The sequence below is a fragment of the Fusarium oxysporum genome, chromosome VII, assembly GCF_013085055.1.
Source record: "Fusarium oxysporum Fo47 chromosome VII, complete sequence".
NCBI classification, from domain to species: Eukaryota; Fungi; Ascomycota; class Sordariomycetes; order Hypocreales; family Nectriaceae; genus Fusarium; species Fusarium oxysporum.
Genome location: NC_072846.1, coordinates 3,415,384 through 3,437,700, shown reverse-complemented (window position 1 = coordinate 3,437,700; position 22,317 = coordinate 3,415,384). Strand labels below are relative to the sequence as shown.

General features: G+C 46.5%; 11 protein-coding genes across 11 annotated transcripts; 8 read left to right on the top strand and 3 right to left on the bottom strand.

Moving 5' to 3' along the window:
- Positions 1–41: 41 nt before the first annotated feature.
- On the bottom strand, positions 42–2,200 carry FOBCDRAFT_228261 (uncharacterized protein). Its single transcript, XM_054706147.2, has one exon. The coding sequence runs from the start codon at positions 1,793–1,795 to the stop codon at positions 233–235; it is 1,563 nt and encodes a 520-aa protein (XP_054562122.1). The 5' UTR covers positions 1,796–2,200; the 3' UTR covers positions 42–232.
- A 1,347-nt stretch (positions 2,201–3,547) lies between these two features.
- FOBCDRAFT_139032 (uncharacterized protein) lies at positions 3,548–4,328 on the top strand (the record flags this gene model as incomplete). Its single annotated transcript, XM_059608022.1, has 2 exons — positions 3,548–3,938; positions 3,970–4,328. The coding sequence occupies 2 exons, from the start codon at positions 3,548–3,550 to the stop codon at positions 4,326–4,328; spliced, it is 750 nt and encodes a 249-aa protein (XP_059465475.1).
- A 1,941-nt stretch (positions 4,329–6,269) lies between these two features.
- FOBCDRAFT_139539 (uncharacterized protein) lies at positions 6,270–6,479 on the top strand (the record flags this gene model as incomplete). Its single annotated transcript, XM_054706144.2, has 1 exon — positions 6,270–6,479. One exon carries the CDS (start codon positions 6,270–6,272, stop codon positions 6,477–6,479), a length of 210 nt encoding a protein of 69 aa, XP_054562119.2.
- Positions 6,480–6,996: 517 nt separating this feature from the next.
- Positions 6,997–7,550, top strand: FOBCDRAFT_204553 (uncharacterized protein; the record flags this gene model as incomplete). The annotated part of the gene is made up of 2 exons (XM_054706143.2): positions 6,997–7,152; positions 7,203–7,550. The coding sequence occupies 2 exons, from the start codon at positions 6,997–6,999 to the stop codon at positions 7,548–7,550; spliced, it is 504 nt and encodes a 167-aa protein (XP_054562118.2).
- Positions 7,398–9,550, bottom strand: FOBCDRAFT_45746 (uncharacterized protein). The gene is made up of 3 exons (XM_054706142.2): positions 9,407–9,550; positions 8,677–9,359; positions 7,398–8,625 (listed from the first exon to the last, which is right to left on the bottom strand). Exons 1-3 carry the CDS (start codon positions 9,518–9,520, stop codon positions 7,620–7,622), a joined length of 1,803 nt encoding a protein of 600 aa, XP_054562117.1. The 5' UTR covers positions 9,521–9,550; the 3' UTR covers positions 7,398–7,619.
- Positions 9,551–10,173: 623 nt separating this feature from the next.
- Positions 10,174–10,493, top strand: FOBCDRAFT_140239 (uncharacterized protein; the record flags this gene model as incomplete). The annotated part of the gene is made up of 2 exons (XM_054706141.1): positions 10,174–10,227; positions 10,275–10,493. 2 exons carry the CDS (start codon positions 10,174–10,176, stop codon positions 10,491–10,493), a joined length of 273 nt encoding a protein of 90 aa, XP_054562116.1.
- Positions 10,494–11,442: 949 nt separating this feature from the next.
- On the top strand, positions 11,443–13,027 carry FOBCDRAFT_140818 (uncharacterized protein; the record flags this gene model as incomplete). The annotated part of the gene is made up of 4 exons (XM_059608110.1): positions 11,443–11,794; positions 12,273–12,360; positions 12,411–12,750; positions 12,806–13,027. 4 exons carry the CDS (start codon positions 11,443–11,445, stop codon positions 13,025–13,027), a joined length of 1,002 nt encoding a protein of 333 aa, XP_059465474.1.
- A 307-nt stretch (positions 13,028–13,334) lies between these two features.
- FOBCDRAFT_228228 (uncharacterized protein) lies at positions 13,335–14,450 on the top strand. Its single transcript, XM_059609769.1, has 3 exons — positions 13,335–13,504; positions 13,561–13,575; positions 13,633–14,450. The coding sequence occupies exons 1-3, from the start codon at positions 13,491–13,493 to the stop codon at positions 14,210–14,212; spliced, it is 609 nt and encodes a 202-aa protein (XP_059467643.1). The 5' UTR covers positions 13,335–13,490; the 3' UTR covers positions 14,213–14,450.
- Positions 14,451–14,640: 190 nt separating this feature from the next.
- On the top strand, positions 14,641–16,324 carry FOBCDRAFT_140766 (uncharacterized protein; the record flags this gene model as incomplete). Its single annotated transcript, XM_059608106.1, has 6 exons — positions 14,641–14,830; positions 15,082–15,133; positions 15,179–15,517; positions 15,570–15,621; positions 15,823–16,195; positions 16,248–16,324. Coding segments are annotated over 6 exons (1,083 nt in total), but the record flags the coding sequence as incomplete, so codon positions are not given.
- A 769-nt stretch (positions 16,325–17,093) lies between these two features.
- FOBCDRAFT_186674 (uncharacterized protein) lies at positions 17,094–18,888 on the bottom strand (the record flags this gene model as incomplete). The annotated part of the gene is made up of 3 exons (XM_059608633.1): positions 17,094–17,661; positions 17,704–17,810; positions 17,856–18,888. The coding sequence occupies 3 exons, from the start codon at positions 18,886–18,888 to the stop codon at positions 17,158–17,160; spliced, it is 1,644 nt and encodes a 547-aa protein (XP_059467641.1). The 3' UTR covers positions 17,094–17,157.
- Positions 18,889–19,907: 1,019 nt separating this feature from the next.
- FOBCDRAFT_242099 (uncharacterized protein) lies at positions 19,908–20,671 on the top strand (the record flags this gene model as incomplete). Its single annotated transcript, XM_059610449.1, has 4 exons — positions 19,908–19,959; positions 20,034–20,343; positions 20,383–20,399; positions 20,436–20,671. 4 exons carry the CDS (start codon positions 19,908–19,910, stop codon positions 20,669–20,671), a joined length of 615 nt encoding a protein of 204 aa, XP_059467640.1.
- Positions 20,672–22,317: the final 1,646 nt, after the last annotated feature.

The following is a 22,317-nucleotide window of genomic DNA, read 5'->3' as shown; positions in this document are numbered from 1 at the left end:
GGCTGATTTTGAAGTTGACAACTTCAGCTGCGAACCGCCTGCGCGCCTGCAAGCCTACACACAGCTGGTACACAGAATACTAATCTACATAGTCAGAGCCTCCATTTGGTATGGTTTTTATTTCATCACGACTTTTAAATAATTCACCATCTGGTGTTGAAGTCATCTGTTTACATCGGGGGTGGCTGGGTGTAGGGCAGGTGATTCCAGACTTTTGGCGTAACATTCTAAATCAGGTAAACAAAGCTCCATCTCTACTCAAAGCCCATTCGACCAATGGTTCAAGCTGCTCCTCAATCTCCCTCTTACACCCCTGGAGCCATTTCCAGTGCTCCTCGCATTCATCAAATATACGCCCCAAATCATCATATAATGCATCTATATCTTCTGGTACCCACTTATCATCCTTAATCTGGATACGTTCCCAGATATACCTACACTTCTCGCGGCGAAACTTAAGCATCGTAATATCGTTGGATTTGAGGATATAGTTGAAGTCCTGCTGAAGACAAGGAGTATTCTGCATACTGCAGCTCCACTCATTAGAGTACTTCCAGGGTAAGTGTTGCCCAGTAAGTGTTTGTAAGTCGTGTAAACCACTTGAGAGCTGCCACGATAGGTTGCGGAGTTCATGCCCGATGAGGCATAAGAGCCAGTCACTAAGTACCTTTCCTAGCTCCTGTCGGCCATGAGTTTTGGCGAAGCAGGAGTTACATCGGTATGTGTTGAGCAAGGGCTCTGTGATTTCTTTTTCATCCCACGTTATATCCCCTTCGCGATTGGGCCCTCTTCTCGCGGGCTTCCAATGGTGATGGGTCCCACCAAACCGAAACTCTCGCAGCTCTTGCCAGCGCGCGCATCCAGGACATCGAACCATCCACATCGACCAATGCTGTTCACGAGCACCCTTTCTATGGAAGAGACCAAGAGGCGCATTAAAGAGTGGTCTCTTGTGATTCAGATATTCTGAAACCCCTGGAAAATATCGATCGACGCGTGATCCAAATACGACTTGGCGGCTTGGGACAATGGGTAGCCGTCGAGTGCCTCCCGTCTCGTCGAATAGTTGCCATATTTCGTCTTGTTGGAATCGGCACTCGTTGCACTTTCGAAGCCATCGCTTCTTCCCACAATTCTCACCCTCCACAGCCAGGGCATTCTGATCGAGCAAGTTTATCCGATCTTGTTGTGTCATTTTGTCAAGCTGGTCCTGGTTTATGCCTTTGAAACCCTCCATGTCATAATATTGGAGTAGGTCCAGATTGTTGATTGGAAAATCGCCGCTCAGATGTCCTTTGCCTGAGGTAACGCAGATAAAGTATCTAAAACGCTGCTTTTGCGCTTCCCAAAGGGAGACTTTGGCATCAAGCTCGGCTTGTTCTGTATTTGTGTTTCGATGCGGTATGTGCCTTGTTTGCTCCCACGTAGTGACCATTCTAGCGGCGGGAGATCCAGGAAGAGGCTTCCTGTATCGCAATCTGAGAATAGAATGGTTGTCAAAGTGCTTGTGAGAGAGAAGACGCAGACAGTTAGTGCAGGCCCATCGCATCTTCTCCCAAGCTGGGTCGGTCCAGTCTGGTCTCAGGCTGGTATCCCTAGACCGGAAAAAGAGATAAGGGCCGCCATACTCAGGCACTAACTCAAGCGCCAAAAGACGCTCTGCAAAATGCTTCTGCTTTGGGTTAATGAGACGTCGAAAGTGGGCATTGGCCTGACTGATCGATATGAAGCTGATGGGGTCGAGTAAGCGGATGATGTAGCACTGGAGTTCTGTCGGTAGAAGTTCTAGAGACATCTCGCTTGTACTATAGCTAGCAGTTTAAGAAGATTCTCAGAGTGGTTGGGAGTTGGTTTCTTGTTGTAACTTCAACCCTGACTTTGTTTTTGAGGTTATGCATTGTGAAGCGGGGTTACGCGCAATGATTATTAGTCCGGGCCTTGCGATAGGCGGATTGAATGAATGAGGCGTATTGTCGCAGGGTAGGCATGATCTTCCCGACCCCAGGAAACAACTGCGTTAGTAAACTAGCTGTTGCACTGAGCGTGCTTAAAGGGTTAAAGTGAATATGATGAGCAGCAGCAAATATGTTGATTGATTGTTGTTGAGTTGTCTCTTGTGCGGGGTATTCCATCCCGCAGAGTTACTTAAAGCATATAGCTAGATTACTAATGCAGTTGTTTCCTGAGGCCGTGAAGATCATGCCTACTCTGCGACACTAGCTGTATGCTTTAAGTAACTCTGCGGCAGGCTGCCCGCCAGAGCTCTCGCTCCCGCGCGCAGCCTTGCACCATCTGCTGGCAGCGAGATCCCTCCACGGGGATTTCGCCGCATATCACGAGAGATTCGACCATAGCGATGCACGCTTGGTCTGCTCGTGCAACCGACGCAAAGCACCGGATCACATCTTCTATTGCAGAAAAGTACCGCCGCGTCATCGGATGAGGCTTGCACCCTCACCGAATGCAGCGGTCAATCTAGCAATAGGAAAAGACTTTACCAAATATATCGACCTGTCCAAGGACAGCGCGTTCTTTGGAAAGATTTGCCCTCGTTATTAGGCGACCGCGACTGGAGAAGCACTCGCGACTCTCTTCCTTTCTTTATCTTCCACACATTTCTTTTGTTGCCTTTTCTTCCTCTCTCGTATGCTCACGGCCAGACGAAGGGCGCCACCACGCCCTCCATCTGGCCGGGACCACCTTGAGGTAGTCTCGAGCTGCCGCACATACACAGACTGATCTCAACTCTCCTGATATTAGGCCAAAAGCGGCTGCGATATGCCAGCTCCGCCTTGTCGTCCCGCTGACGGGTAACAGGCCCGATAGGATGCGCCATTTGTGCCGATGATATGCTGGATAGAGTGCGGTCTACTGACGCGTTTGCAGAAATCGGATATCGAGCGGAAGACTAATTTCGCGTTGCGAATGACTAATCCTTTGTAGCCAATAGCATTTCTGTAAATAGCGTGTAGATAGATTCCGACTTCTCTAGCCCAGCACGTCCTTTGCCCCAGTAGGGGACTTTCGGGGCCGATGGCCCCCCGGACGAAAAATATACATACATACATACAACCTCTACGGAGTACAGAGTACATAATCTCTAATCAGGATATGCCACCATGACTTCATGAAAGTGGGGTGAGTGTCGGCTCCTCGCAAATCAGAAGCTCAGAACTAGCTCCATGGGGAATCTCCAGTCAGAAACTTAACCATTTTAGGTTTGAATGTAGATCCACTCCAACTTCTGATTATTGGTTGTGGTTTGCCCAGAACTCAAGGCATTGAACGTCAGCAATTTCAGTTAGCCAGTAATCTTCAGCCAAGTATCGTCTATGTCTGCCCCACTCAGTCGCATTCAGCAAAGTGCGGAAAGAATTAGACTAAGCTAAAACTCCCTTCCTCTTTTTCTTCCTTCTTTCCTTCCACTCTTCCTTCCCCTCTTCCTTCCTCCCTCTTCTTCCTTCCTTCCTTCCTGCCTTCTTTCCTTGCTTTCCCTTATTCCTTCCTGTCCCTGACTTGTTAGAACCGCCCACCACCTTTATTAATTATGGACCTCGATGTTGAGCTTAAACGTGTAAATAGGGTTCGAATAAGCCTGGCAGAAAACCCGACTCTTGCTGCATCGCAAGAGAGTACCCTTACAACCATCATCAACCTCATTCAGGAGGATCATGTACAACGCGAGAAGCATTCTGAAGCTGCACGGAGTAGACGCAAATCAGCTCGTGCTTTATTGTCAACCATTCACAGAGATCTCGGGAGCGTGATTCTCTTTCTTTGCAGCACCGCATTTTCCATTTCAAAGCTCTACAAGATCAAAAGTCACGCCACTCAATTTATTTCCAAATTAAAGACCTGGAATGATGGTGTTGAAATTACGGATGGCATCGTTAGCCTTGCTCGCAAATACTTTACCACTTCTCTACTCGAGCGTCTAGGTATTAACTCGATTGCTATTATCATAATCAGTTTTGACCATTCCTGCTGTTCTAGTCCCCGACGATGCCCGTGCCACGCAGATTAAACGAGGAGCTCATTTCCCTAGTCATACAACTAAGCGATCCCGAACCGATCCAAATTCGCTCGAACACGTAGCTATTCCAAGTTATCATGGCGTCATAGATCTCGCGAAGCACCAGCCATTGAACAAAACACCGACCGATGATTATAATGATGGCAGCCATAGTGAGAACAGTGATAGCACAGAGGGAAGCGAAGACGGTGACGAGAGCGACTCGGGAGAAGTACAGGCTGCGCAGTCTTTGGTAGATAACCCCGATGCAACAGTCGAGGATGATGGTAACAGCCCAACCTTTACATACCATTAAAACCTTCTAGACTAACGCATGCAGTACAACTTTACTCCAATGTCTATGAATTGGAAGATATGGATGTTATTCGTGTTGTTGCTAACCAACGTGAGGACTTCACAGCTCGTCTAACTGTACCGCATTTCCCCGACGCAACGCCATTTATTACAATCAGTTGTCCGCGTACTTTAGCAGTCGAATTTTTGACCAGGCGAAAAGAAGTCAAGTGGTAGAACTTTGCACTCCGAAGATTTTACCCACTCTACATGCGCCAAAGCACACAACTTCAACATCTTCGTCAAAGCATACGATCACCATTCCCTTGTTATCCTGCCCGACCATATCCAGATACGTCCTGGTTATACGTTCCGAAAACCATACTGAGCCGCTCGACTGATCCACGTCCACAACAAGGGCAAGATAATTATCATTAGGGATTTCTTCGTCGTTGAAGTCATGCCACACCGGCCCAGAGCAAGACTGTTTGGTCTAAAGACGTTTAGCCTAGGGGAAAAATGCGCTGAGAGGGTTGCGTCATACCAGTTTGTTGCATTTCTCAACAATCTTATCGTCAGAGGTGTTTTTTTTAATGCGGTGCTTTCTCATCACCTGGCGATGTTTGGTCTGAAGTAAGGGCGGATAGATAGGCGTGTTTTAAGATACTGTGCTCCGTATCTAATTAGCTTTTGTTGCATGACAAGTAAAAGATCTGAGAAAGTTCAAACAAAACATAATATGAGTATTGCAGGAATGCTGCTGACGTGCATGTGCATGTGGGCTATGATTAGGCCTCAATTTAGTTGCCTAAGCAGTCCCACTATTCCAATGCTGGTAACTTGGGAAAGGGCAGGAAGGAAGAGAGGAAGGAAGAGGGGAAGAGAGAGAGGAAAGAAGAGGGGAAGGAAGAGAGGAAGAAGGGAAGGAAGAGAGGAAGGAAGAAGGGAAGGAAGAGAGGAAGGAAGAAGGGAAGGAAGAGAGGAAGGAAGAAGGGAAGGAAGAGAGGAAGGAAGAAGGGAAGAGAGAGGAAGTAGTAAATATCTTAATTTTAGAGCCTTTAATATTATATTAATAAGCCTGAAACATTAATTCGTGCTTCCTTTGCCTAGGCTCTTCTAGTTGCCTTATCTGATAGATGGCGGACTATAATAGAACTTAGCTTAAGGGAACTTTACTATATTCCTATCAGAGGAGCTTTATTTCATACATCCAGGCTGGACATTGACTGAATTAAAGCGCGCAATATCTTTACACCAATACAGTGATGTTATATGTTAGTTAATGTTGGCATATAAGTTTAATGCATATAACTCACCGGGATAGCTCATTTTGGTCGCTTTGTCTGGCCGCCTTATTTCACTGATAGGGGTCAAAGGGAGGTATAGCTCAGCTCAAAGGACTCGGCTGCGTTAGCCCTTCTCCATGGTTTGACCAGCTGCCTGGCCATCATAAACCACCCCTGGAAGAATTGGACTGGCTGATTTAGCTCTTCGACAGTTGCTGCAGGTCAACGTAACGTGAACGAGCTCGCAACCAACCTGCATGCGACTAAGCTAAGATCTCCTTGGATGAGACAGCGGGGGGCCAACTACGAGAGGGTTTTCACCTTGGTCAGTTGTGATGTGACTTGGCCCCTGGAGCAGGCGCTTTTGCTGCTTGAATAGGTGACTGTTGAAGAGTATAAGAATTCACTTTCCCTCTTCCATAAAGCCAAGATATCAGACCAACACTTGCCTTCAGAAATATCGAGCCTTTTTCTAGAGACGCACTTGACTTGATTACCTTGGTCAGTAGTAATTCGTGTCTTTGCCCACTCTATTATATCTTGGCTTATGTCTCCAGAGTGAGAAGACTTATATCATAAAAGTCTTAAATGCCATGCACAACTTGGATTTCCTTTGATGTTCTAACGGGTTTAATTGAATAGAATCTTCATCCATGGCCAAAGTCATCCTTACTACAATGTCTAGTAACAAGGAGGGGGGCAATAGCCCTACGCACTCGAGCGGCTCGAGACAATCTGACAGCACTCCTCGCAATGACCAACCCGTACCTGCCGATCCGGTCAACGGTGACAACACCAGCTCAACTGAAACCTCGGATGGCAACTTCAATACCAACGATTTTACCCCTATTGACGTCACACACAACCAGAAGGAAGACCAGTCATAAGTATACTTGTTTACGAACAATAGTTTATAGCCAACAGCAGTAATTTTGCACGGATGCTTCTGGGTCAGGCTGGAGGTTGGAATTTAGGCAATGAGTTTCTTATTACAAGGGCCCAAGTTAGCTTTCAAGAAGATAATATAATTTGGGTCGTTGAAGCAACGGTTCAATTCAAAAGAGTCATATTTCTGAGTTGCTATTGACGCACTGTTTTGTCTAGTCATGATTTATTTATTTACTTGACTTTGTCAAAACAATCTTTCTGGCCGCATTATGCAATTACCGGGTTGTGAGACGTCTCGTGACCAGAAAACATCCACTTGACCAACCCTGTGGGCGAATCAGGCAGTCCTTTAGCAAAAAGAAACATCTCTTCCCCACCGCTTATCACAACACCTTAGACCAGCAGTCAATGAATGATTCACAGCCACTTTTGGTAGTAGTCGTACATAAAGCGCAACATCGCGACTCTTCAAGATCATTATACATCAGAACTATTATCCAACACGCCAAAGCAGAAATGAGCAATCCTATATTCCTTCCTGCTACGGAATCGATGCAAAACCTATGCCAACAGCAACGGGAAAAAGAGGTACAGAGCGAGCGTGGTCCGCTGCGTGAATACAAAGCCACCATAACAGATACCAAAATTCTCTGTAAATTCGAGAATGAACATGTAAGGATGAATCATTGGAATTGAACTGCTCTACTAAGTACTCTATTTAGGCGCACAATATTCGACGCCAAGCGCTGCATAAAGGCAAAATTATCAGTAAAGCCCGAAATTACGGACCTCGTGAACTTGACAAAGGCACGATTGCGTCACCTGAGCGTACCATCACCGTCTTTATACCACTAGCGACACAAACTGCGGATACGCAAAGGGTTCCTAAAGTCCTGTACCAACCCGACAAGGACAAAGCCGAGTTTAGGCAACCCCTACCTTGGGATATTGGGAACCATATTCAAATCCCGGGAAATAGTCGAATTGTTGTAGAAGAAGGGCCAGTAGGCTTTGACATGGTCCAATATGATTGGGAGCCTGCTGAGGGCCAAGAGAGCAAGGATGAATAGCGGAACCGAGCCGAGACGATCTGGCGATGAAATTGAAGGTGGAAATTGCCTAAGAATATTTCTTAATTACTATTGTACATTTAACTCGCCCTGGTGGTCGTTGAATTCCATTGTTTCGAGTGCTCCGAGTGGTTCGAACATGGCTGTATCGAAGTTGAATGAACTCGCATCGATATGAAGCCAGTTGGGAAGGCTTGATTCAAGGATTGGCTGGGTACTCAATGCTTGACCCAGGGTCTCATGTATTCCGAAAGATACGCCAGAGAGCTGTGTAATGTTGCCACGACAGTCATCAAGATTCTCCACTATATCAGCGCATGGACGGTTGAGATAACCTTCGTTCAACTGATGTGTGCTCCGACGAGCAGGGGGGGAATAAAGTTGGGCAGGCCCCATATCAGCTTCGATGTTTCTGACTGGAGTTGTTGTCTCTGTTGATGGTTGTGTTTCATACCTACCCACGGTAGCCTCCAAAGGAGGCGTAGCAATGAGTGAGGAATCGCTCCCAGGCATGACTAAAGCCCCCAATTGGGAGCCTGCGTCCTCAGGTGAGCCCGACACAGGAATATTCACATCAGTAGATGCGCCTTGGGCTTCGTGGCCACCGTCACTTCCGGCATCGGTGGTGCTTTCCGTGGCGTACGGCAATCCTCCACTGTCATTGTGCATTGGGTCTTGATCGAAATGGTACCGGATCACTCCGAGGCTCGATGGGGATTCCATGGGTAGTCCATGGCATTGGCGCCATCGTTTTGCTGGCCTTTCATTCTCACGGACCTCGAGCCTGTGTCTTAGTTGTGTTTGGTCGCCAAACAGTCGCTTAATATGAAGCTCCTTAAGGTACTTTGAAATGCTGCTTGCAGCATCTCTGTATAGTTTGGAGTTTGTAACACAATCTTCGCAACTCCTGGGAAGCTCCAATTCCTTTACATCAAAGCAAGAAGCTATTCTTTTAGCTTCTTCAGTGTGCTGAGATTGTAGGAGTAACTCGATGTTATTGTAGGATTCCTTGTTGACATTCGGCTCGGCGTTCGTATGGAGATGGGCTTTCGACTCAGCTGATAGCGCTGTAAGCCTTCGAGTAAAATTCAGTCTCTGTCCTTTAGTTGAATGATGCACTACTTACTTAGTCTGTGACTTGAGCTTCGAGAACAAGACCTCTATACCCTTGTGTGCTTTGAGCAAGAATAATGTCCTCCCTTCCCTGAGCCATCGATTAAATTTCCCCCCTGACGCTGAACCTAGACGTTTCTTAAACTCTTGGGGTGGCAAAGGCCGCCAGACCTCTTTTGATACCCAGAGCTGCACTAAAGCAAATCGCCGAGCAATCTTGGTTATTTGTGATGATTTCTCGAGGGCCTGGATGTAGTCGAACACGGCGAGATCGTCGATGGAAATTGCCCCAGAGCTGAGAAAAGGCTTTGGTGATTGGGCCCAAGACTTCAGATCGGCGATAAGGAAGGGTTGTTCATCATCTTGAGGGGAACATTTAGTTCCCGTCGAAGATGCTTCCTTACGAGATTTCTCTTTTCTGGAAGACTGACTCCATGAAATCTCAGCTACCGCTGCCGACGTTTGCTTTAAAGGCTGGAGGGCTCTTGTGGGTGAATCATGCTCGACTTGCTGTTTGTTTGGGCTATCGAGAGAACTATCTTGCACAATCGTTGCTGTGGTTGTATCTGGGAAACGGGAATGCTGTTCATATGGTGCTTTGCGGAATTCCGCTTGCACTTCGGTTCCAAGTCGATGAAGTTTGTTCCTGACAGCTTCGGGAACGTCCTGTGCGATGATCTTGCAGGCGTCCGAGATCTTGTCGTATGAGCGAATGGCGGCTGCGAGAGAAAGGTGAGACTTACAATCCGTTCCAATCTATTATCAATATTGAACTGATGAGATTGGGCTTTAGCAACAGAAATGAAAAAGAATCCTAGAATACGGAGCTGATCGTGAAGAGGCTTGTCAGTATCCATGGCTTCGCGGTTTGGAAAAGAGTAAGGAACAGATTGGGTTTGAATGCCATGAGTCTGTAGGAGCCCCCAAAAAGGAAGTGACCCATAAAAAGGGATCACGGTGATCCTTTTCTATGGGTCACTTCCTTTTTGGGGGCAGGCAGGACCCCACGTCTGCAGGCGAGATCATATCTCATCCTTGCTCATGTCCCGCCTCATCTTCTACAAGGATCTATTTGTGTAGTCATGCATGCAGACAGCAGTGGGCGTCCAATGAAATGTGTTTTATGTATATTAAGTTTTCGACATAGGCGGCTTGGAAATGAGCCTTGCTTACCATGGATTAGAAATACCTGGCAAGCTGGGGGGTGAGCCCATCCTGGACGATACTTAAATCCATAGCGTGAGGGAGTGGATGGCCTCAAAATACAAATACGCTCATGAAGTCGAAGAAAACTGTACTGCTGCACCACCGCCTGGTTGCCTTCTTCACATTTCCCCTTGGACAAGGTACCCCTACTTAGGCAACCTCATTATCACAGTTGATACTTCTCTCTACAGCCCGGATCTTTGGTTCTCAGTACAAGTCAAACTCTGCCTTATGCCCAGTTTTCTCTGTATATGCAAGTCAGCTGTGCATTCAATCTTTCGCCTTATTTAGAGCATTGCGAACCATGGCAAAACAGCCCAAGTTGAGCATTAACGTTGTTAGAGAGATTAGAGTCACTGTATGTCGATTGTTGGACTACTTCTCGCTGTATGCTAATCCCGCCAGATTGAGCAAGGAAAAGCACAGCATTTCGTACATTACCAGACAGTCGAAGTGGCGGAAACCACCAAGACTCCGTCCCCTGTGACCGGAAAAGGTTCAATGCCCAAGGTGTTGCGCGACATCTTCGTCGCCATCCGAGCCTGGTTTTTGAAATTAAGGGGCTTGGCCAGGTTTAAACTAGTGTTTGATGAGGAGAAGCAGGGCTTGCTTGAAGGCGGATAGGATTGACGTGTTGTAATTCTATTGTAACTATTATGTACATACCTCTTGGTTCGGTGCTGGGGATTGTACAGCGCTTCGATGTAGACGCAAACAGATCCATGAAACATGAATGTCGGTGTGATTCCATGACCCCATGTATACATGGCAGTTTACGATTGCATCAATTTTAAGCCTCATCGAAGACATTGAAAACCTCAGATGCCTCTTTACCATGCTTCCATTTTCCTGTTGACCACCACTACCGTGACCATCAAGTTGAGAATGAAACAGGCAAAGCCGCCGAGAGAAATGACCCCACGGGAGAGAAGGAAACAGAGGGCAAGAGAAAGGGCCCTAAAATTTGCCCAAGAATTCTTTTCTGACTGGCTGGTCGAGCCCCATCCAACAGCAGCCTTCGTCATCAAGGAAGTTGTCTCAGTGCTGTGGCCTGAACTCCGCCTCGATTCACTCCCGATCCATCCGCCACTTCTCGAATCTAAGAAGTCAGTTTTCAGAATCTTGAGAAAGGTCAGAGCTAGCAAGCTGAACCACCTTGTGGATCTCTTCACCACGATGATGCTGTCGAGAGGCACTCCCTTGCATGGTCCGGCCGGCTCGCCAACGGTTCTGCTGAGACCAGTTAGTCAGGGTCAGGTAGAAGTATCATACACGATGCCGGAATCGGGACTGCCCGCTCTAATTGCAATACAAGCGGCCGACGCTACTAGCGTGTTCAGCCCGTCTGAACCGCGTGGCTTTCCTGGACGATCGGTATGTCGCGCTGTTGTTCGACTAAGAGTACCTGATAATTTAATTTCTTTTACAATTCTCGGCCATGAGAAGCATAAATGCACCTTTCAATGGCATCATCTGTACTACCCCATTTCGAACGTCTCTCCAACAACTGACTTTCTTGATCACTTTCTTTTTGGGCCTCTTCCTGGACATTCTTCTGTCTCACCTCGCCGCGATGCTCCTACCGGCTCAGCCTTCGATCTTGTCAGTTGCCCACGGCATCAGTCGCAAACGATCCCATTCAGACGCGCTGGGACACGAAGACACGGGCACCCATTACGACCGTGGGACACTTCATTCGACCGAACAAATTCGGAATGATATATGCGGAATTCTCGATATTAGAGCCAAGAAGAACAAGCCTGAGAGGATACTCGATGATGCGATTGCAGATGACAACACCATCCACGGCGATATCGCAACAAATCCCACGACAGCCGACAGTACCAGAGACAGCAGTATAACAGACAATGACCCCGTCGATGAAGGCCTCGTAGATGATGGTATTGGAGACGACGAGAGCATATGTTCCTTGGAGACGATCCAATCCGGAGACATCAAACTCGAGACCCTATGGAAACGGAAATATCCGATCAATGAATGGTAAGGGAGGCGTTTTACCCTGAGCGACCTTTGCTGAGTCGATCATTCAGGCAGCCACATGATGACCAGAGGGTTTTGGTTTGGGACCTATGGTTAGTGCGCATCCTCATTAAATTTCCCATGTTGACTCGGTATGGCAGTCACGACATTTATTCAAGATTATTCAAGATTTGCAAAACATCGATTCCTTCTACCTATCGGGTCAGTCTCTCTTCTACTACTTTCGCTGGTTACCTAGCTAATAGAAGCTACAAGCGCGTGCTTGATATTGGAACAGCAAGTGGTATTGTATGACCCTCTTCGTGATCTGAGAAGTATGCCAACATGGTCATTTAGGTCGTTGGGCTCTGTATGTTCTCTTGATCCGATTCAAATGGTATTGTAACTAACTCAATCCAAGAGATTTTGCAGACGAGCATCCTGGGGTTGAAGTTACGAGTATTGATCTGACGCCCTTAGCGCCTAATTACGTCCCGCCTAATCTGTGTTTGTGAGGCTACATATATGTCTCACGCCCAATCAACGCTAACATTCGTGCAGTCAAGTTGTGAAGAGCCTCGATCTTCAAACCTTTAAAAAGTCTTCACAAGATTTTGTACATCTCCGCGAACTCAAAGGGAGGATCAACAACTGGGTCGAATTTGCAAGAGAGATCTTTGATGTCTTGAAACCTGGAGGCGTTGCAGAGTTCCATGAACGGACCATTGAGTTCAAAGCAAAGGCGGAGCTTCCGGAGGATAGTTTTATGAAGGAATGGGGAGACCTGTTTCGAAAGGCAGGTGCAGAGCGAGGGGCGCGATTCGACGTTATCGAATCTGGAATACTGCTTAGTTCGCTACGAGCTGCTGGTTTCAGTGACATCAAGGAATATACCTACGATGTAAGTTTCTAGCGTGCAGAGAACCTTAACGACAACTAAGTATGGGTTTTTGCAGGTACCGATTGAACATTGGCAGAAGCAGGGGGAGATAGGACGGCTAGCTTGGTTGGAATGTGTTTGTGACATCGAAGGGTCCATCTTTCGTCCAGCCGTTAAGAACTCGGGCTGGAGAGAGGATAGATGTCACATGTTCGCTGCAGGTTTGCGCGATGAGTTGAAGAAGACAACAGTCAAGCCTTACACGACACGCGTCGCCGTCGTTTGCAAGAAGCCATAGACTTAATGCCTTGATTGAATCACTCAAGTATTATAAAATATGTTTTTATTTTTCATCAGCATTGCATTTTACTATTCATAACCACTGCAAGTTATTAGCGATACAGTACACCCGTAATGTTATTCAATTACCTATTGTGTATCTGCCCTGCACAATGTGGTTTCAAAGTGACGCTGACGTGGCGGATGAGGTACGTCGGAGACCTGGTACCTTCCATTGTTGAGTCAGATGTCTGCTGACCAAGGTACTGCTGGAAGGTCTAAATGAGCCTTTGGCTACAGAAGAGACAATGCACATTAAAATTTCTAGCCTGCTGGAATCAAGCAACCGACCTCACGTCTATAAATAGGACCCTCCTCATCACATCGAGCACTCTGATACATGTTTCATTGAGCAGACAATCCTCGCGCCCTCCCTAGGTCCTAGGTCAACAGTAAGATGCCAAGCTCTAAGTTGAAATGCCATGTGTGTCACTATGTAAGTACTTATAAACCGTTATTGAGTATAAAGCTGAGATAGCAGTCTTGGGAAAGATACACAGAACTTGAGTCAGTTTTTTCTTAATGCTTATTTAGTTTGGCCTAACGTTAATGGTCTAAAACTAGTCATCATTGGTGCTTCCCTACCACTAACCAGCAGCTCTCTTCCTCATCGAACCCAGATCCCCTAGCTAATGTGCAAGAAATTTACTCACTGATGGCGGGAACTGGCACATATCTATATAGCCCTCAGGTGAATGTGTCTAACCAGAACTTTCAGACTCCCGCTGTTGGGGTCAACCTCCCTGAGAACAAATACAAATCACCGTATCCGTATATTCGATACGACAACCACCAGACCCGAAGCAATATACCTTTGAATACGCCAACATCGAATTTTTCTATGGGAAGAGAAGTTGATACTTTTCCAAATCAGCATTATTATTCCCAACTACAGACACCGCATGATCTGAAAACAAATGCAGGACTCTGTGTTGGTACGGAATTCACGAATTCTATATCTCGGCCAGCCCATCCCTTGCCCGATGGAGATCAAGAAAAGAAGGTAGAGGAAGATATTTTTCGAAGGGACAAAGTGCAGCAGTTTATGGAACTCAGTGTCAGATGGGACCAGTTTATGGATAGTATCCCTGAGGAGCAAAGGAGCATTCTCTTTCGAGATGTAAAGAAATACTTCACTGCCTAAGCCAGGATTCTGGATATATCATAGTACAGCCGAATGAATGCCAAGGATGGGGTCAGTGTTAGAGTGGTGAATTGGAGGTTGAGATACGTTTGAGGGACACAGTCACCGGAGGGCTGGTGGCTGCAGGTGATAACTCATCAAATTATGCCTGTATTTTTAAGCGGTGTGATCTGTACTACATAAACAATGCAAGCCACTGCATGTATATCACTATGGATTGATCTACCGACAGCAAAGCGTCAGGGTGATTTCAAGTGATTGTCGTCGGAAAGAGGCTCTGCTCGTGAGTATTTGAGGGGACTCAGTATCGTGCACGTCATCTCATTTCAGCAACAATTACATGACAAACCAACCTTGGAGGTTTTGCTACATTGCATGATGCCGTCCAACACAGACCCAGCCAAAGTTTCCTGCAAAAGGCCGCAAAGCATCACCTATGTGGTACAACAATACGCTACGGTTACGTATCTACCAGCGGGTTAGTTGAGGGCTGCACTGTAACGTATGCGGATGCTGACGTCTTCATGCTAGGTCAAAATACCAACAAGTCACCCCTCCAGGAACTGCCATGGCCTTCCAAGCTTACTCCAAAAGACGACCTACCCGAGATGGATGCGTGTAGAGAAATACTTGAGAAAGGATTGGCTTATATGAGTGCAGTTAAGAATTCTAGACAGGTAGTCCAGGCTTGAATGTGGTTCACTACGCATGCACCCTGGACTACAATGAGTATTATTTCTGACATACTGTGTTGCTGTCCTTGCTCAATCGACCTGCATGATATTGGTATGACGTTTCATCATAACAGTATTATCCTTTGTCTCCTTTTGCTATAAGTAGAAGTTCATTTCCGACCTAACACCCACTAGTCTTCAGTTGCCACTTAGTAGATCATCCGAACGAACTTGTACTCTACCGTAGGTAAGTCATTCTATGATTGACACCACGTGCTATGCTCATGGAGAGGAGATACAATAGCCCTTTTGAAGAATACTCTGCCATGCTTGAGAATCAGCGCCAACTTGCTACAGAGCTAGTTACCTGGCTGGGCGATTTATCGCCTGGACACGTACAGGATATCGGAGGGGGTAACATGACACAATGCATAGAGAAGGAGCTGAACGAGTCTATACGCCTTGGAAAATATCTCAGCAAAGCGGTCTGCTATATCGACTCACCTTGGCCAGGGGGCGACACATCTCCCCAATCTCTTGGGGAGAGAAAGATCCTGAGAGAACAGGCCTCCGAGCTTGCTCAACAACTTTACCCATTGGTTGAACTCACCATATTCGACCTTGGCTCTGGGTACACTATTGGCTTTTGTTTCTACCAAATAGACAAGTGCTAACTAAAGAAGGAATTCTGAAAAGTTGCTGCCGATATTTAATGAGCTCGAGAAAGCAGAGAAGGTTTGTCGTTATTTCGCGGTCGACGTCAACAGAGCTTCACTTGAGAGCCATGTCCAGGGCTTAAGCAAGCGATATAATTATATATATTGCTTCGGACTCCACGGAAGTTTCGAAGACGCAAGGAGATTGGCGATAGATATGCCAGGGGAGAAAGTCGGTATCTCATGCTCCTCCACATTGACTAACTTTGAACCCGAAAAGGTGCTCCAAATCCTCCAAGACTGGAGCCAGGTTGTCGATCGGCTCATTCTTGGCCAGCATGAGCCAGTGAGGGAAAAAGAGTTGGAAAGTTCTTATCACACACCTGAATTCACTGAATTCATGAGAGGTGGGTGGGATAAGGCGAACGAGCTTTTAGGGTGGAAAGAATTTGATGATACAAGATGGTCACTTGAGTGCAAGACAACTACTTTGCCTCAGTGTCACAAGTTTCATTGTACCCCTTTAGCACAACCCAGAACTGAATTTTTCTGGTTTGCATGCTACAAGTACACAGTGCCGGAATTTCAGCGCATAATCCAAAGTTCCGGATGGAGAGTCTCAAAATGCTATCGAGATGAGAAGACCAAAATGTGTGAGTTCCCTGAGCATCAATAAATGATAACTATGAGGCTGATATGCTCTAGCGATGTACAATATCATTCCAGCTCAAAAGACCGACGCTGGGTCTTTGGAGGGTACACCCCTTGCTCGACACGTTTGAGATCTGCAGCCCAAGAGAATAGGTAGTCGTGGAAGCCATGTGAATAGGATTTGAATTTAGAGTGCTTGTTAAAACAATGCAAGAGACATGGCAGTAGAAAGTAGAGCTATAGAAATGAAGCAAGCCCGGCGCTGTTCAAGATAATAACGACGTAGTGGTTTTCACAATGTCACCTCCTTGTACCGAATGCAAATTCTTCCTTCTATTTTGTAGTTATTCTATTTTGGTTGTGAGAAAATTTGATCTGAGAAATGCACGGCGGCACGCTTTGGCTGACCTTGGGTTTGACGCAACACTAAGAACAACAGGCTCACAGGAGCTTGTTAGAACCTTTCGCATATATAAATTGAGAGAGCGACCCCTTCCATCGTGGGAAGTTCCAACTCTAATTACCCCGAATTATTTTGTCTTGCGCTATTTTTTCAACGATATGGACAACCACTTAATCTATGTAGCTCGTCAGAGCCACGCCAATTCCAACATCGGTCTCAGCCATCATGGAACCGATATTTTCACACTGAGCGATAAAGACTTTTCCAAATTTGTCCATTCTAGAAATGTCATTAAACATGGAGACTTTCTGCCAGACAACCTCACACAACATGGAAAAGGAGAATTGCGGCGTTACGTGGATGAACATCCAGAGTTCTTGGATTCTTCGGATCTCATACTTTGTTCCCCGTTGACCAGATCCATTCTGACCGCAAAGGGATTGGCGCAGACAAACCAGGCTCGAATTGTATGCCTTTTTGGCCTTGCTGAAAATACCAAATGAATACAGGATATCCCTCCAATAACATACGTGAAAGGCGACAAGCGATATGCTTTTACCGTTAATCTTGCGGGAGGCTCAGCTGAAGGGACTTTATTGGGTGAAGAAGTTGTTGATCTGACTGTGGAAACACCAGAGGAACATCACCCGAACTGGTCCCGACCTTGACGTCGAAACTGCGTTGTACATTATAATACGGTATACCGATCTCGTCTTGGATGGCCTTGAGGAAACCAATTGGGGCGGACCCACGTATGCCCCCACCATCAATACTCAAGACCCGGAGTCGGCTGGTATCAGGAAACAGACCTATCGAAATTCCTGGGGTGGGCTGACCACAGATATGACATGATTGTGGTACATACTCCCACGGTTCAGAGCTGCTTTTAGGACTGAACGTTCTAATACAATTTTGACAAACAATATGTCCACATGGGAAGCCGTACTGCGGCCGCCGCCTAATGCAGCTAAGACAGGTGTCGTTCGACACAATGCTTCGTAATATACCAGAATTTCGGGCGAGTTGCTGCCGATGCCAGTCACGCATCGAGCCCAAAGCTTGGGACTGCGCGAACTGAGTGAACATGCTGCACGATATCAATCTTACGGTTTCTGAAGGTGATATGAGCATCTTAAAGCTTGATTTGAGTTCAGAGCTGGCTTGATAGCAAGCGTTTTCGTAGAGTTCACGAAAAACCTGGTGACAGTCGAAGGCTAAATTCGGTTAACACGAGAAAGTAATGCGTTCTGGTAGCCTACGGTGCATCCCAGGCGAGTAATGGTCTAGGAGGAGACTGGAGGCGATTAACGGGACAGCCACCTGCTGGAACGTCTTGAGTAATTCAAACTTTCCTAGAAAGCTCCTGATATGGTCACTCAAGTCTGGTGCTATTCCTCGATGGAGCCGAGAAACCTTCACGAAGCTGAAAGGTTCCGCAGTTACGCTCAACGCTACGCTAGCAGCATACTGTAAGAAGTGAGCAAGATGGTGTACTGAAAAGATCGAGTCAGATCGTCGTCGAGCCTGTCTACTAGTCTCCGATGCCTTTGATAACTCCGAACTGAGCACTTGCCATCGTCGCGTCTGTCCGCCGCTTCGCCGTCTACTTTTACCGGACATCCTGGGAACTCCAACGAGAGTGATGCCACTGAAACTCGGATCAAGACTTCTAGACCGGTGTTCTGCTACAAACCTCTGAAGATCACTTTCGTGTCTCTGTCTCCATTCTTGCCTTACTACAAGCAGGATATGTGGCCGCACTGGGCTAGTTGATGGTGGTCCACTCTGGAGCCAGAAACGCAATCGTTTCAACGACTCACCAAATCCTCCTAAATCATTGACAAATATGCACACAACGTCAGCAGATGGAAGTAGAGTTCTACGTAAGAGATTTTCATAGTTGAGCCCATCTTCAGGAACTTGTTGCTTCGTGTCAGTATAGACTTCTACAGCGTGGCAAGCGCTGGCGCTCAACAACGGCAACTTGGACTGTGATCCAGATGCATCTGTATCGGCGATCACGACACGCTTGCGGCGATTCTCTTTCAACGAAGAAACAAGCAAATGAACTTCCCCTCCTGCCCTCGCCCGGATCCTGCCCGTCTGGAAACTTAGCTTCTTGAAGGCCGCCTGTTTCGATTGATTTCCGATTAACACCAGTAGGCCAGCGCTCTCGGCGTCAGGATTTTCGAATTCCTTCAGCAAGCGTTGAGGTCGGTCTGTGACCTCTAAGCCCGTTTCTATGCCCAGGCTCCAGGGCTTAAGCCAGCATGTATGACGGCAGCGACTCATTCTCGGTGGCTCATCAAGTGCTTTGTGATAATGTCTAGGCTATGTTTAAGTATTTACAGACTTGGTGCTACGGTTTGCTTAAAAGTCCTCTATCAGCCGTAGCCATTACTTTTGATATTTGCTAAATAAGGCCCTTGAATGCCAATTTCCATATTCACTGAGGCTTTATTTCAGGATATAAACGATACTGTACTGTCCCGGCCGAAATTAGAGGCCGCTTGCCAAATTCAATAAATGTAAGATAAGCTTTCGCGCACGGATCACAGCAGTGGCTAATACGGATTTCACAATGTTTATGACTGGAAATGCGGGGAATATGTCCAAGCACGTACCATAATCTCAATGGAGGCTAATGATGGATTCAAATGGGGCAGATGTCATGACCCCTCCTCGTCCAGAATAGACCTCATTCAAGGGGAGATATTGACCTTCATTGTCGATTGCTTATCCATAATGACGCCACGGAGAGCAAGGTCCTGCGCCCCGATGTGGCCTTTCTTTGAAAGTTATTTCGAGCCAGAAATCTAAGACTTATTCTAGATACGTCCATATATAATCAGATGACTACTACCTTTTGGGACCTATAATTGGTCAGTTTGATGACAGCATGCGATAATGACAGGCATTACAAGGAGACAGGGTCAACATCACGGTTTTTGCAGCGCTCTGTGCACTGTTGTAAGCCACATGGGCTACGGTTCGGTCCATGCGCAAAAGCTTATCTTACATTTATTGAATTAGGCAAGCGGCCTCTAATTTCGGCCGGGACAGTACAAGATGTCTGTTTCCTTTTGTCTTCAACATGCTTCAGAATCAAATAAGGCCGTCAATATCAAGGTCAACTCTTGGTCGGCTAATTCGTTATTGAATTTTATAGCGATTTTACGGGCAATATTAAAGACATGGTCATAATAAGCAGTGCTCTCATATTGTAACTAAGTCGCTTGAAAGTAGACTTTTTTTTCTTTCTTCTCGGTCCTTTAAGTATTGAGCCATAAGACTTGGTTATTTACCTTGCTATGGAAAAGATAATAACTAGTTCAGATCCGGGAAGGAACTCTTGCAGAAGCTGTAAGAATAGCCTCAACACCCGAGAAGAATGTAGACACACACTTGCAGCGCATATCAGTGAATTTTAAACTAAGTATACCATCAGAGCAAGCTCATCGATCCTTCAGATAACCAGCCTGGCCTATCGATCAAACTAGACCAAGTCAGTCTCCACAATACTCAGCGATATGGTTACTTCTGGGTCTTTCAGAACCAGTTCATTGCAAGACTTCTCTCAAAAAGGCTTAGCAGTCTCAGTATGGCCGCTTGTAGGCAGCTGAGCCAAGATATTGGCCATACTTTCAAAGCCATCCCAGCATCAAAGGCTGTCCAAGATCCAAACTATGACGATGAACCTCTCAGTCGGTCGCCATGGCCCCTATGGCGCCTTATTTTGATTGTGGTGTGACACATACGCAACTGTAAGTAATCACTCGACGGGAGTATTCATCATCTCTGTGGTAAACGAAGATGAAACCAATAATTTGAGGGTCGAGCTCCAAAACTAAATACCCAACACGGATGCGCCATTAAGGAGCTACAGGATTGCAGGATCCAGTTGCAAGCGGCGGTTGAACAGAACGAAAGATACGAATCATTCATCGTGACTGCTTTCTTGAAGATGGATGACATGGAGAGAATGGTCGAAAGTCTGCGAGACGGCTGGTTCAAAGCTTCACAATGGTGTATAGAAGGATACAACATTGAGGAATCTCAAAACCAGATCGGTTAGCTCACCGTGGCTTGAGACATCAAAGTAGGAACTAATATAGGGCAACGTAGATAGTGAGAATCTCGGGAAAGACGCTTTAAAATACCTCTCTGTAAAGTCTCGAATCTGTATTGTAAACTTTTGTACTTCATTTTCCCTTCAGAAGGAGGCCGGGGAAGGCCGAATGGTAAGTGTATGCCACACATATCCCAATCAGTCCTGGCACCAAGAAGGTCAAGAGTTTGGATGATGGGCTCACAAAATCATAGGGAGGACAAGGCTAGCCCAAAATGCATACAATGTTTCTTTAACTAATACAACTACGACAATAAAGCCTCGGCGAATGCCTGATGGTTATCTCAGGACCTAAAGGTCATACTAGATATAAAGTATACCGTAGCTTAGAGTAGCCCTTCGAGTTTCACAGCCACCGTACAGCCATGGCACTCAAAAAAGTCAGCCACAGCATAACACCAGATGTTTTTACTTTCGCGCTTGCCGAAGAAGTCCCTGTTGGGGTTTCAGTAGCAATTTCGGGAGGAGTCCAGATAGTTCTCGAAAGATTGCTACTGAGCAAAGTAGCTGGTGTGTTGATTTGAGCGTGCGATGGGGCTCCTGTCGGCCACATTGTCATAATGCTCTTTAGATCAGCCCCAGTCACCATTGGCCCATTGACTGCAGGTGTCACAGTGCTTATCGACTTGCCAAGCGGCGAGGGTGTAGGCCGAGGTGTCGTATCTGGTAAAAGATAGCAATAATATGGCGACGCAACCTGATTCGCCGATGTCAGCTTCAGCCAGTGTTTACCTGAGACAGTTGGGGATAATAGACTGTACATCTGTATTACGGAGTACCAAAGATGCGTCGGCTGAGGGCATATTCGCTGTTGCTTATGATGACCGAGAGGATCTCGCTACTCGAATGACAGAAGGTCGCTTACATTTCTCTATTATTATAATTTTGTTCATTTGCCAATGCGGTCATAATTTGGCTGTCGTTTCCCGGTACGAAGACTAATAGTAGGCCAAAGTGGTCGATTATGACTGTTGAGCGAACTCGTTTGGTTGAAGTAACCAAGCGGCGGGGAATGGCCGCTTGTTATTCTTTAATTATCTACATCGGCCGCCCGTCTCATGTCAAATGTCTGGGCACAGCTCAATTATCTGGTAATTCATTATGCTGAAAAGGCTAAAAGCATGCTTCTCACTTGCGGCTCACATCACCCTTGCCATAGTTCTAATTGCAGTTGGTACGACACTTCTCAATGATAGCAAGAACGAGAAGGAAGACATCTTCAAAGTTGAGGTACTGGACGGCCCAATCATTAAAATTGTTCTCGGCTGATATTTCGTCACGTTTAGTTAGGACGAAATCTCCTTCATCGAGGTCTATCCATCCCCACGGAGAATATACCTTCTCAGGCCACAGAAGTTGTTAAAGGGGCCGACGGCGTTGCAAAACAAGCGACTGTTGCTGTCGCTCAAGCCACACATGTCGTTCAAGATATCCAAAGTAAGGTCACTAGTGCAATCGCGGCGGGAGAAACCCTTTTGAATAAGCTTGTTCCAGAGGCCTTAGCCGTTGGGACCACAACCGGATGTGTGGAATACGGCGACGGCCACTCTGACTGTGTGAGCTTCCCGTTGGGGGACGACAAGACCTTTAAC

What these genes read in the sequence shown, in the direction of transcription:
- FOBCDRAFT_228261 (XM_054706147.2), bottom strand. Translation starts at nt 1,795, where the DNA reads ATGTCTCTAGAACTTCTACCGACAGAACTCCAGTGCTACATCATCCGC.
- FOBCDRAFT_45746 (XM_054706142.2), bottom strand. Translation starts at nt 9,520, where the DNA reads ATGGATACTGACAAGCCTCTTCACGATCAGCTCCGTATTCTAGGATTC. An exon ending in ATAATAGATTGGAACGGATT is followed by an intron (nt 9,360 to 9,406) that starts GTAAGTCTCACC and finishes TCATACGACAAG; the next exon opens with ATCTCGGACGCCTGCAAGAT. An exon ending in AAGCTCAAGTCACAGACTAA is followed by an intron (nt 8,626 to 8,676) that starts GTAAGTAGTGCA and finishes TTTTACTCGAAG; the next exon opens with GCTTACAGCGCTATCAGCTG.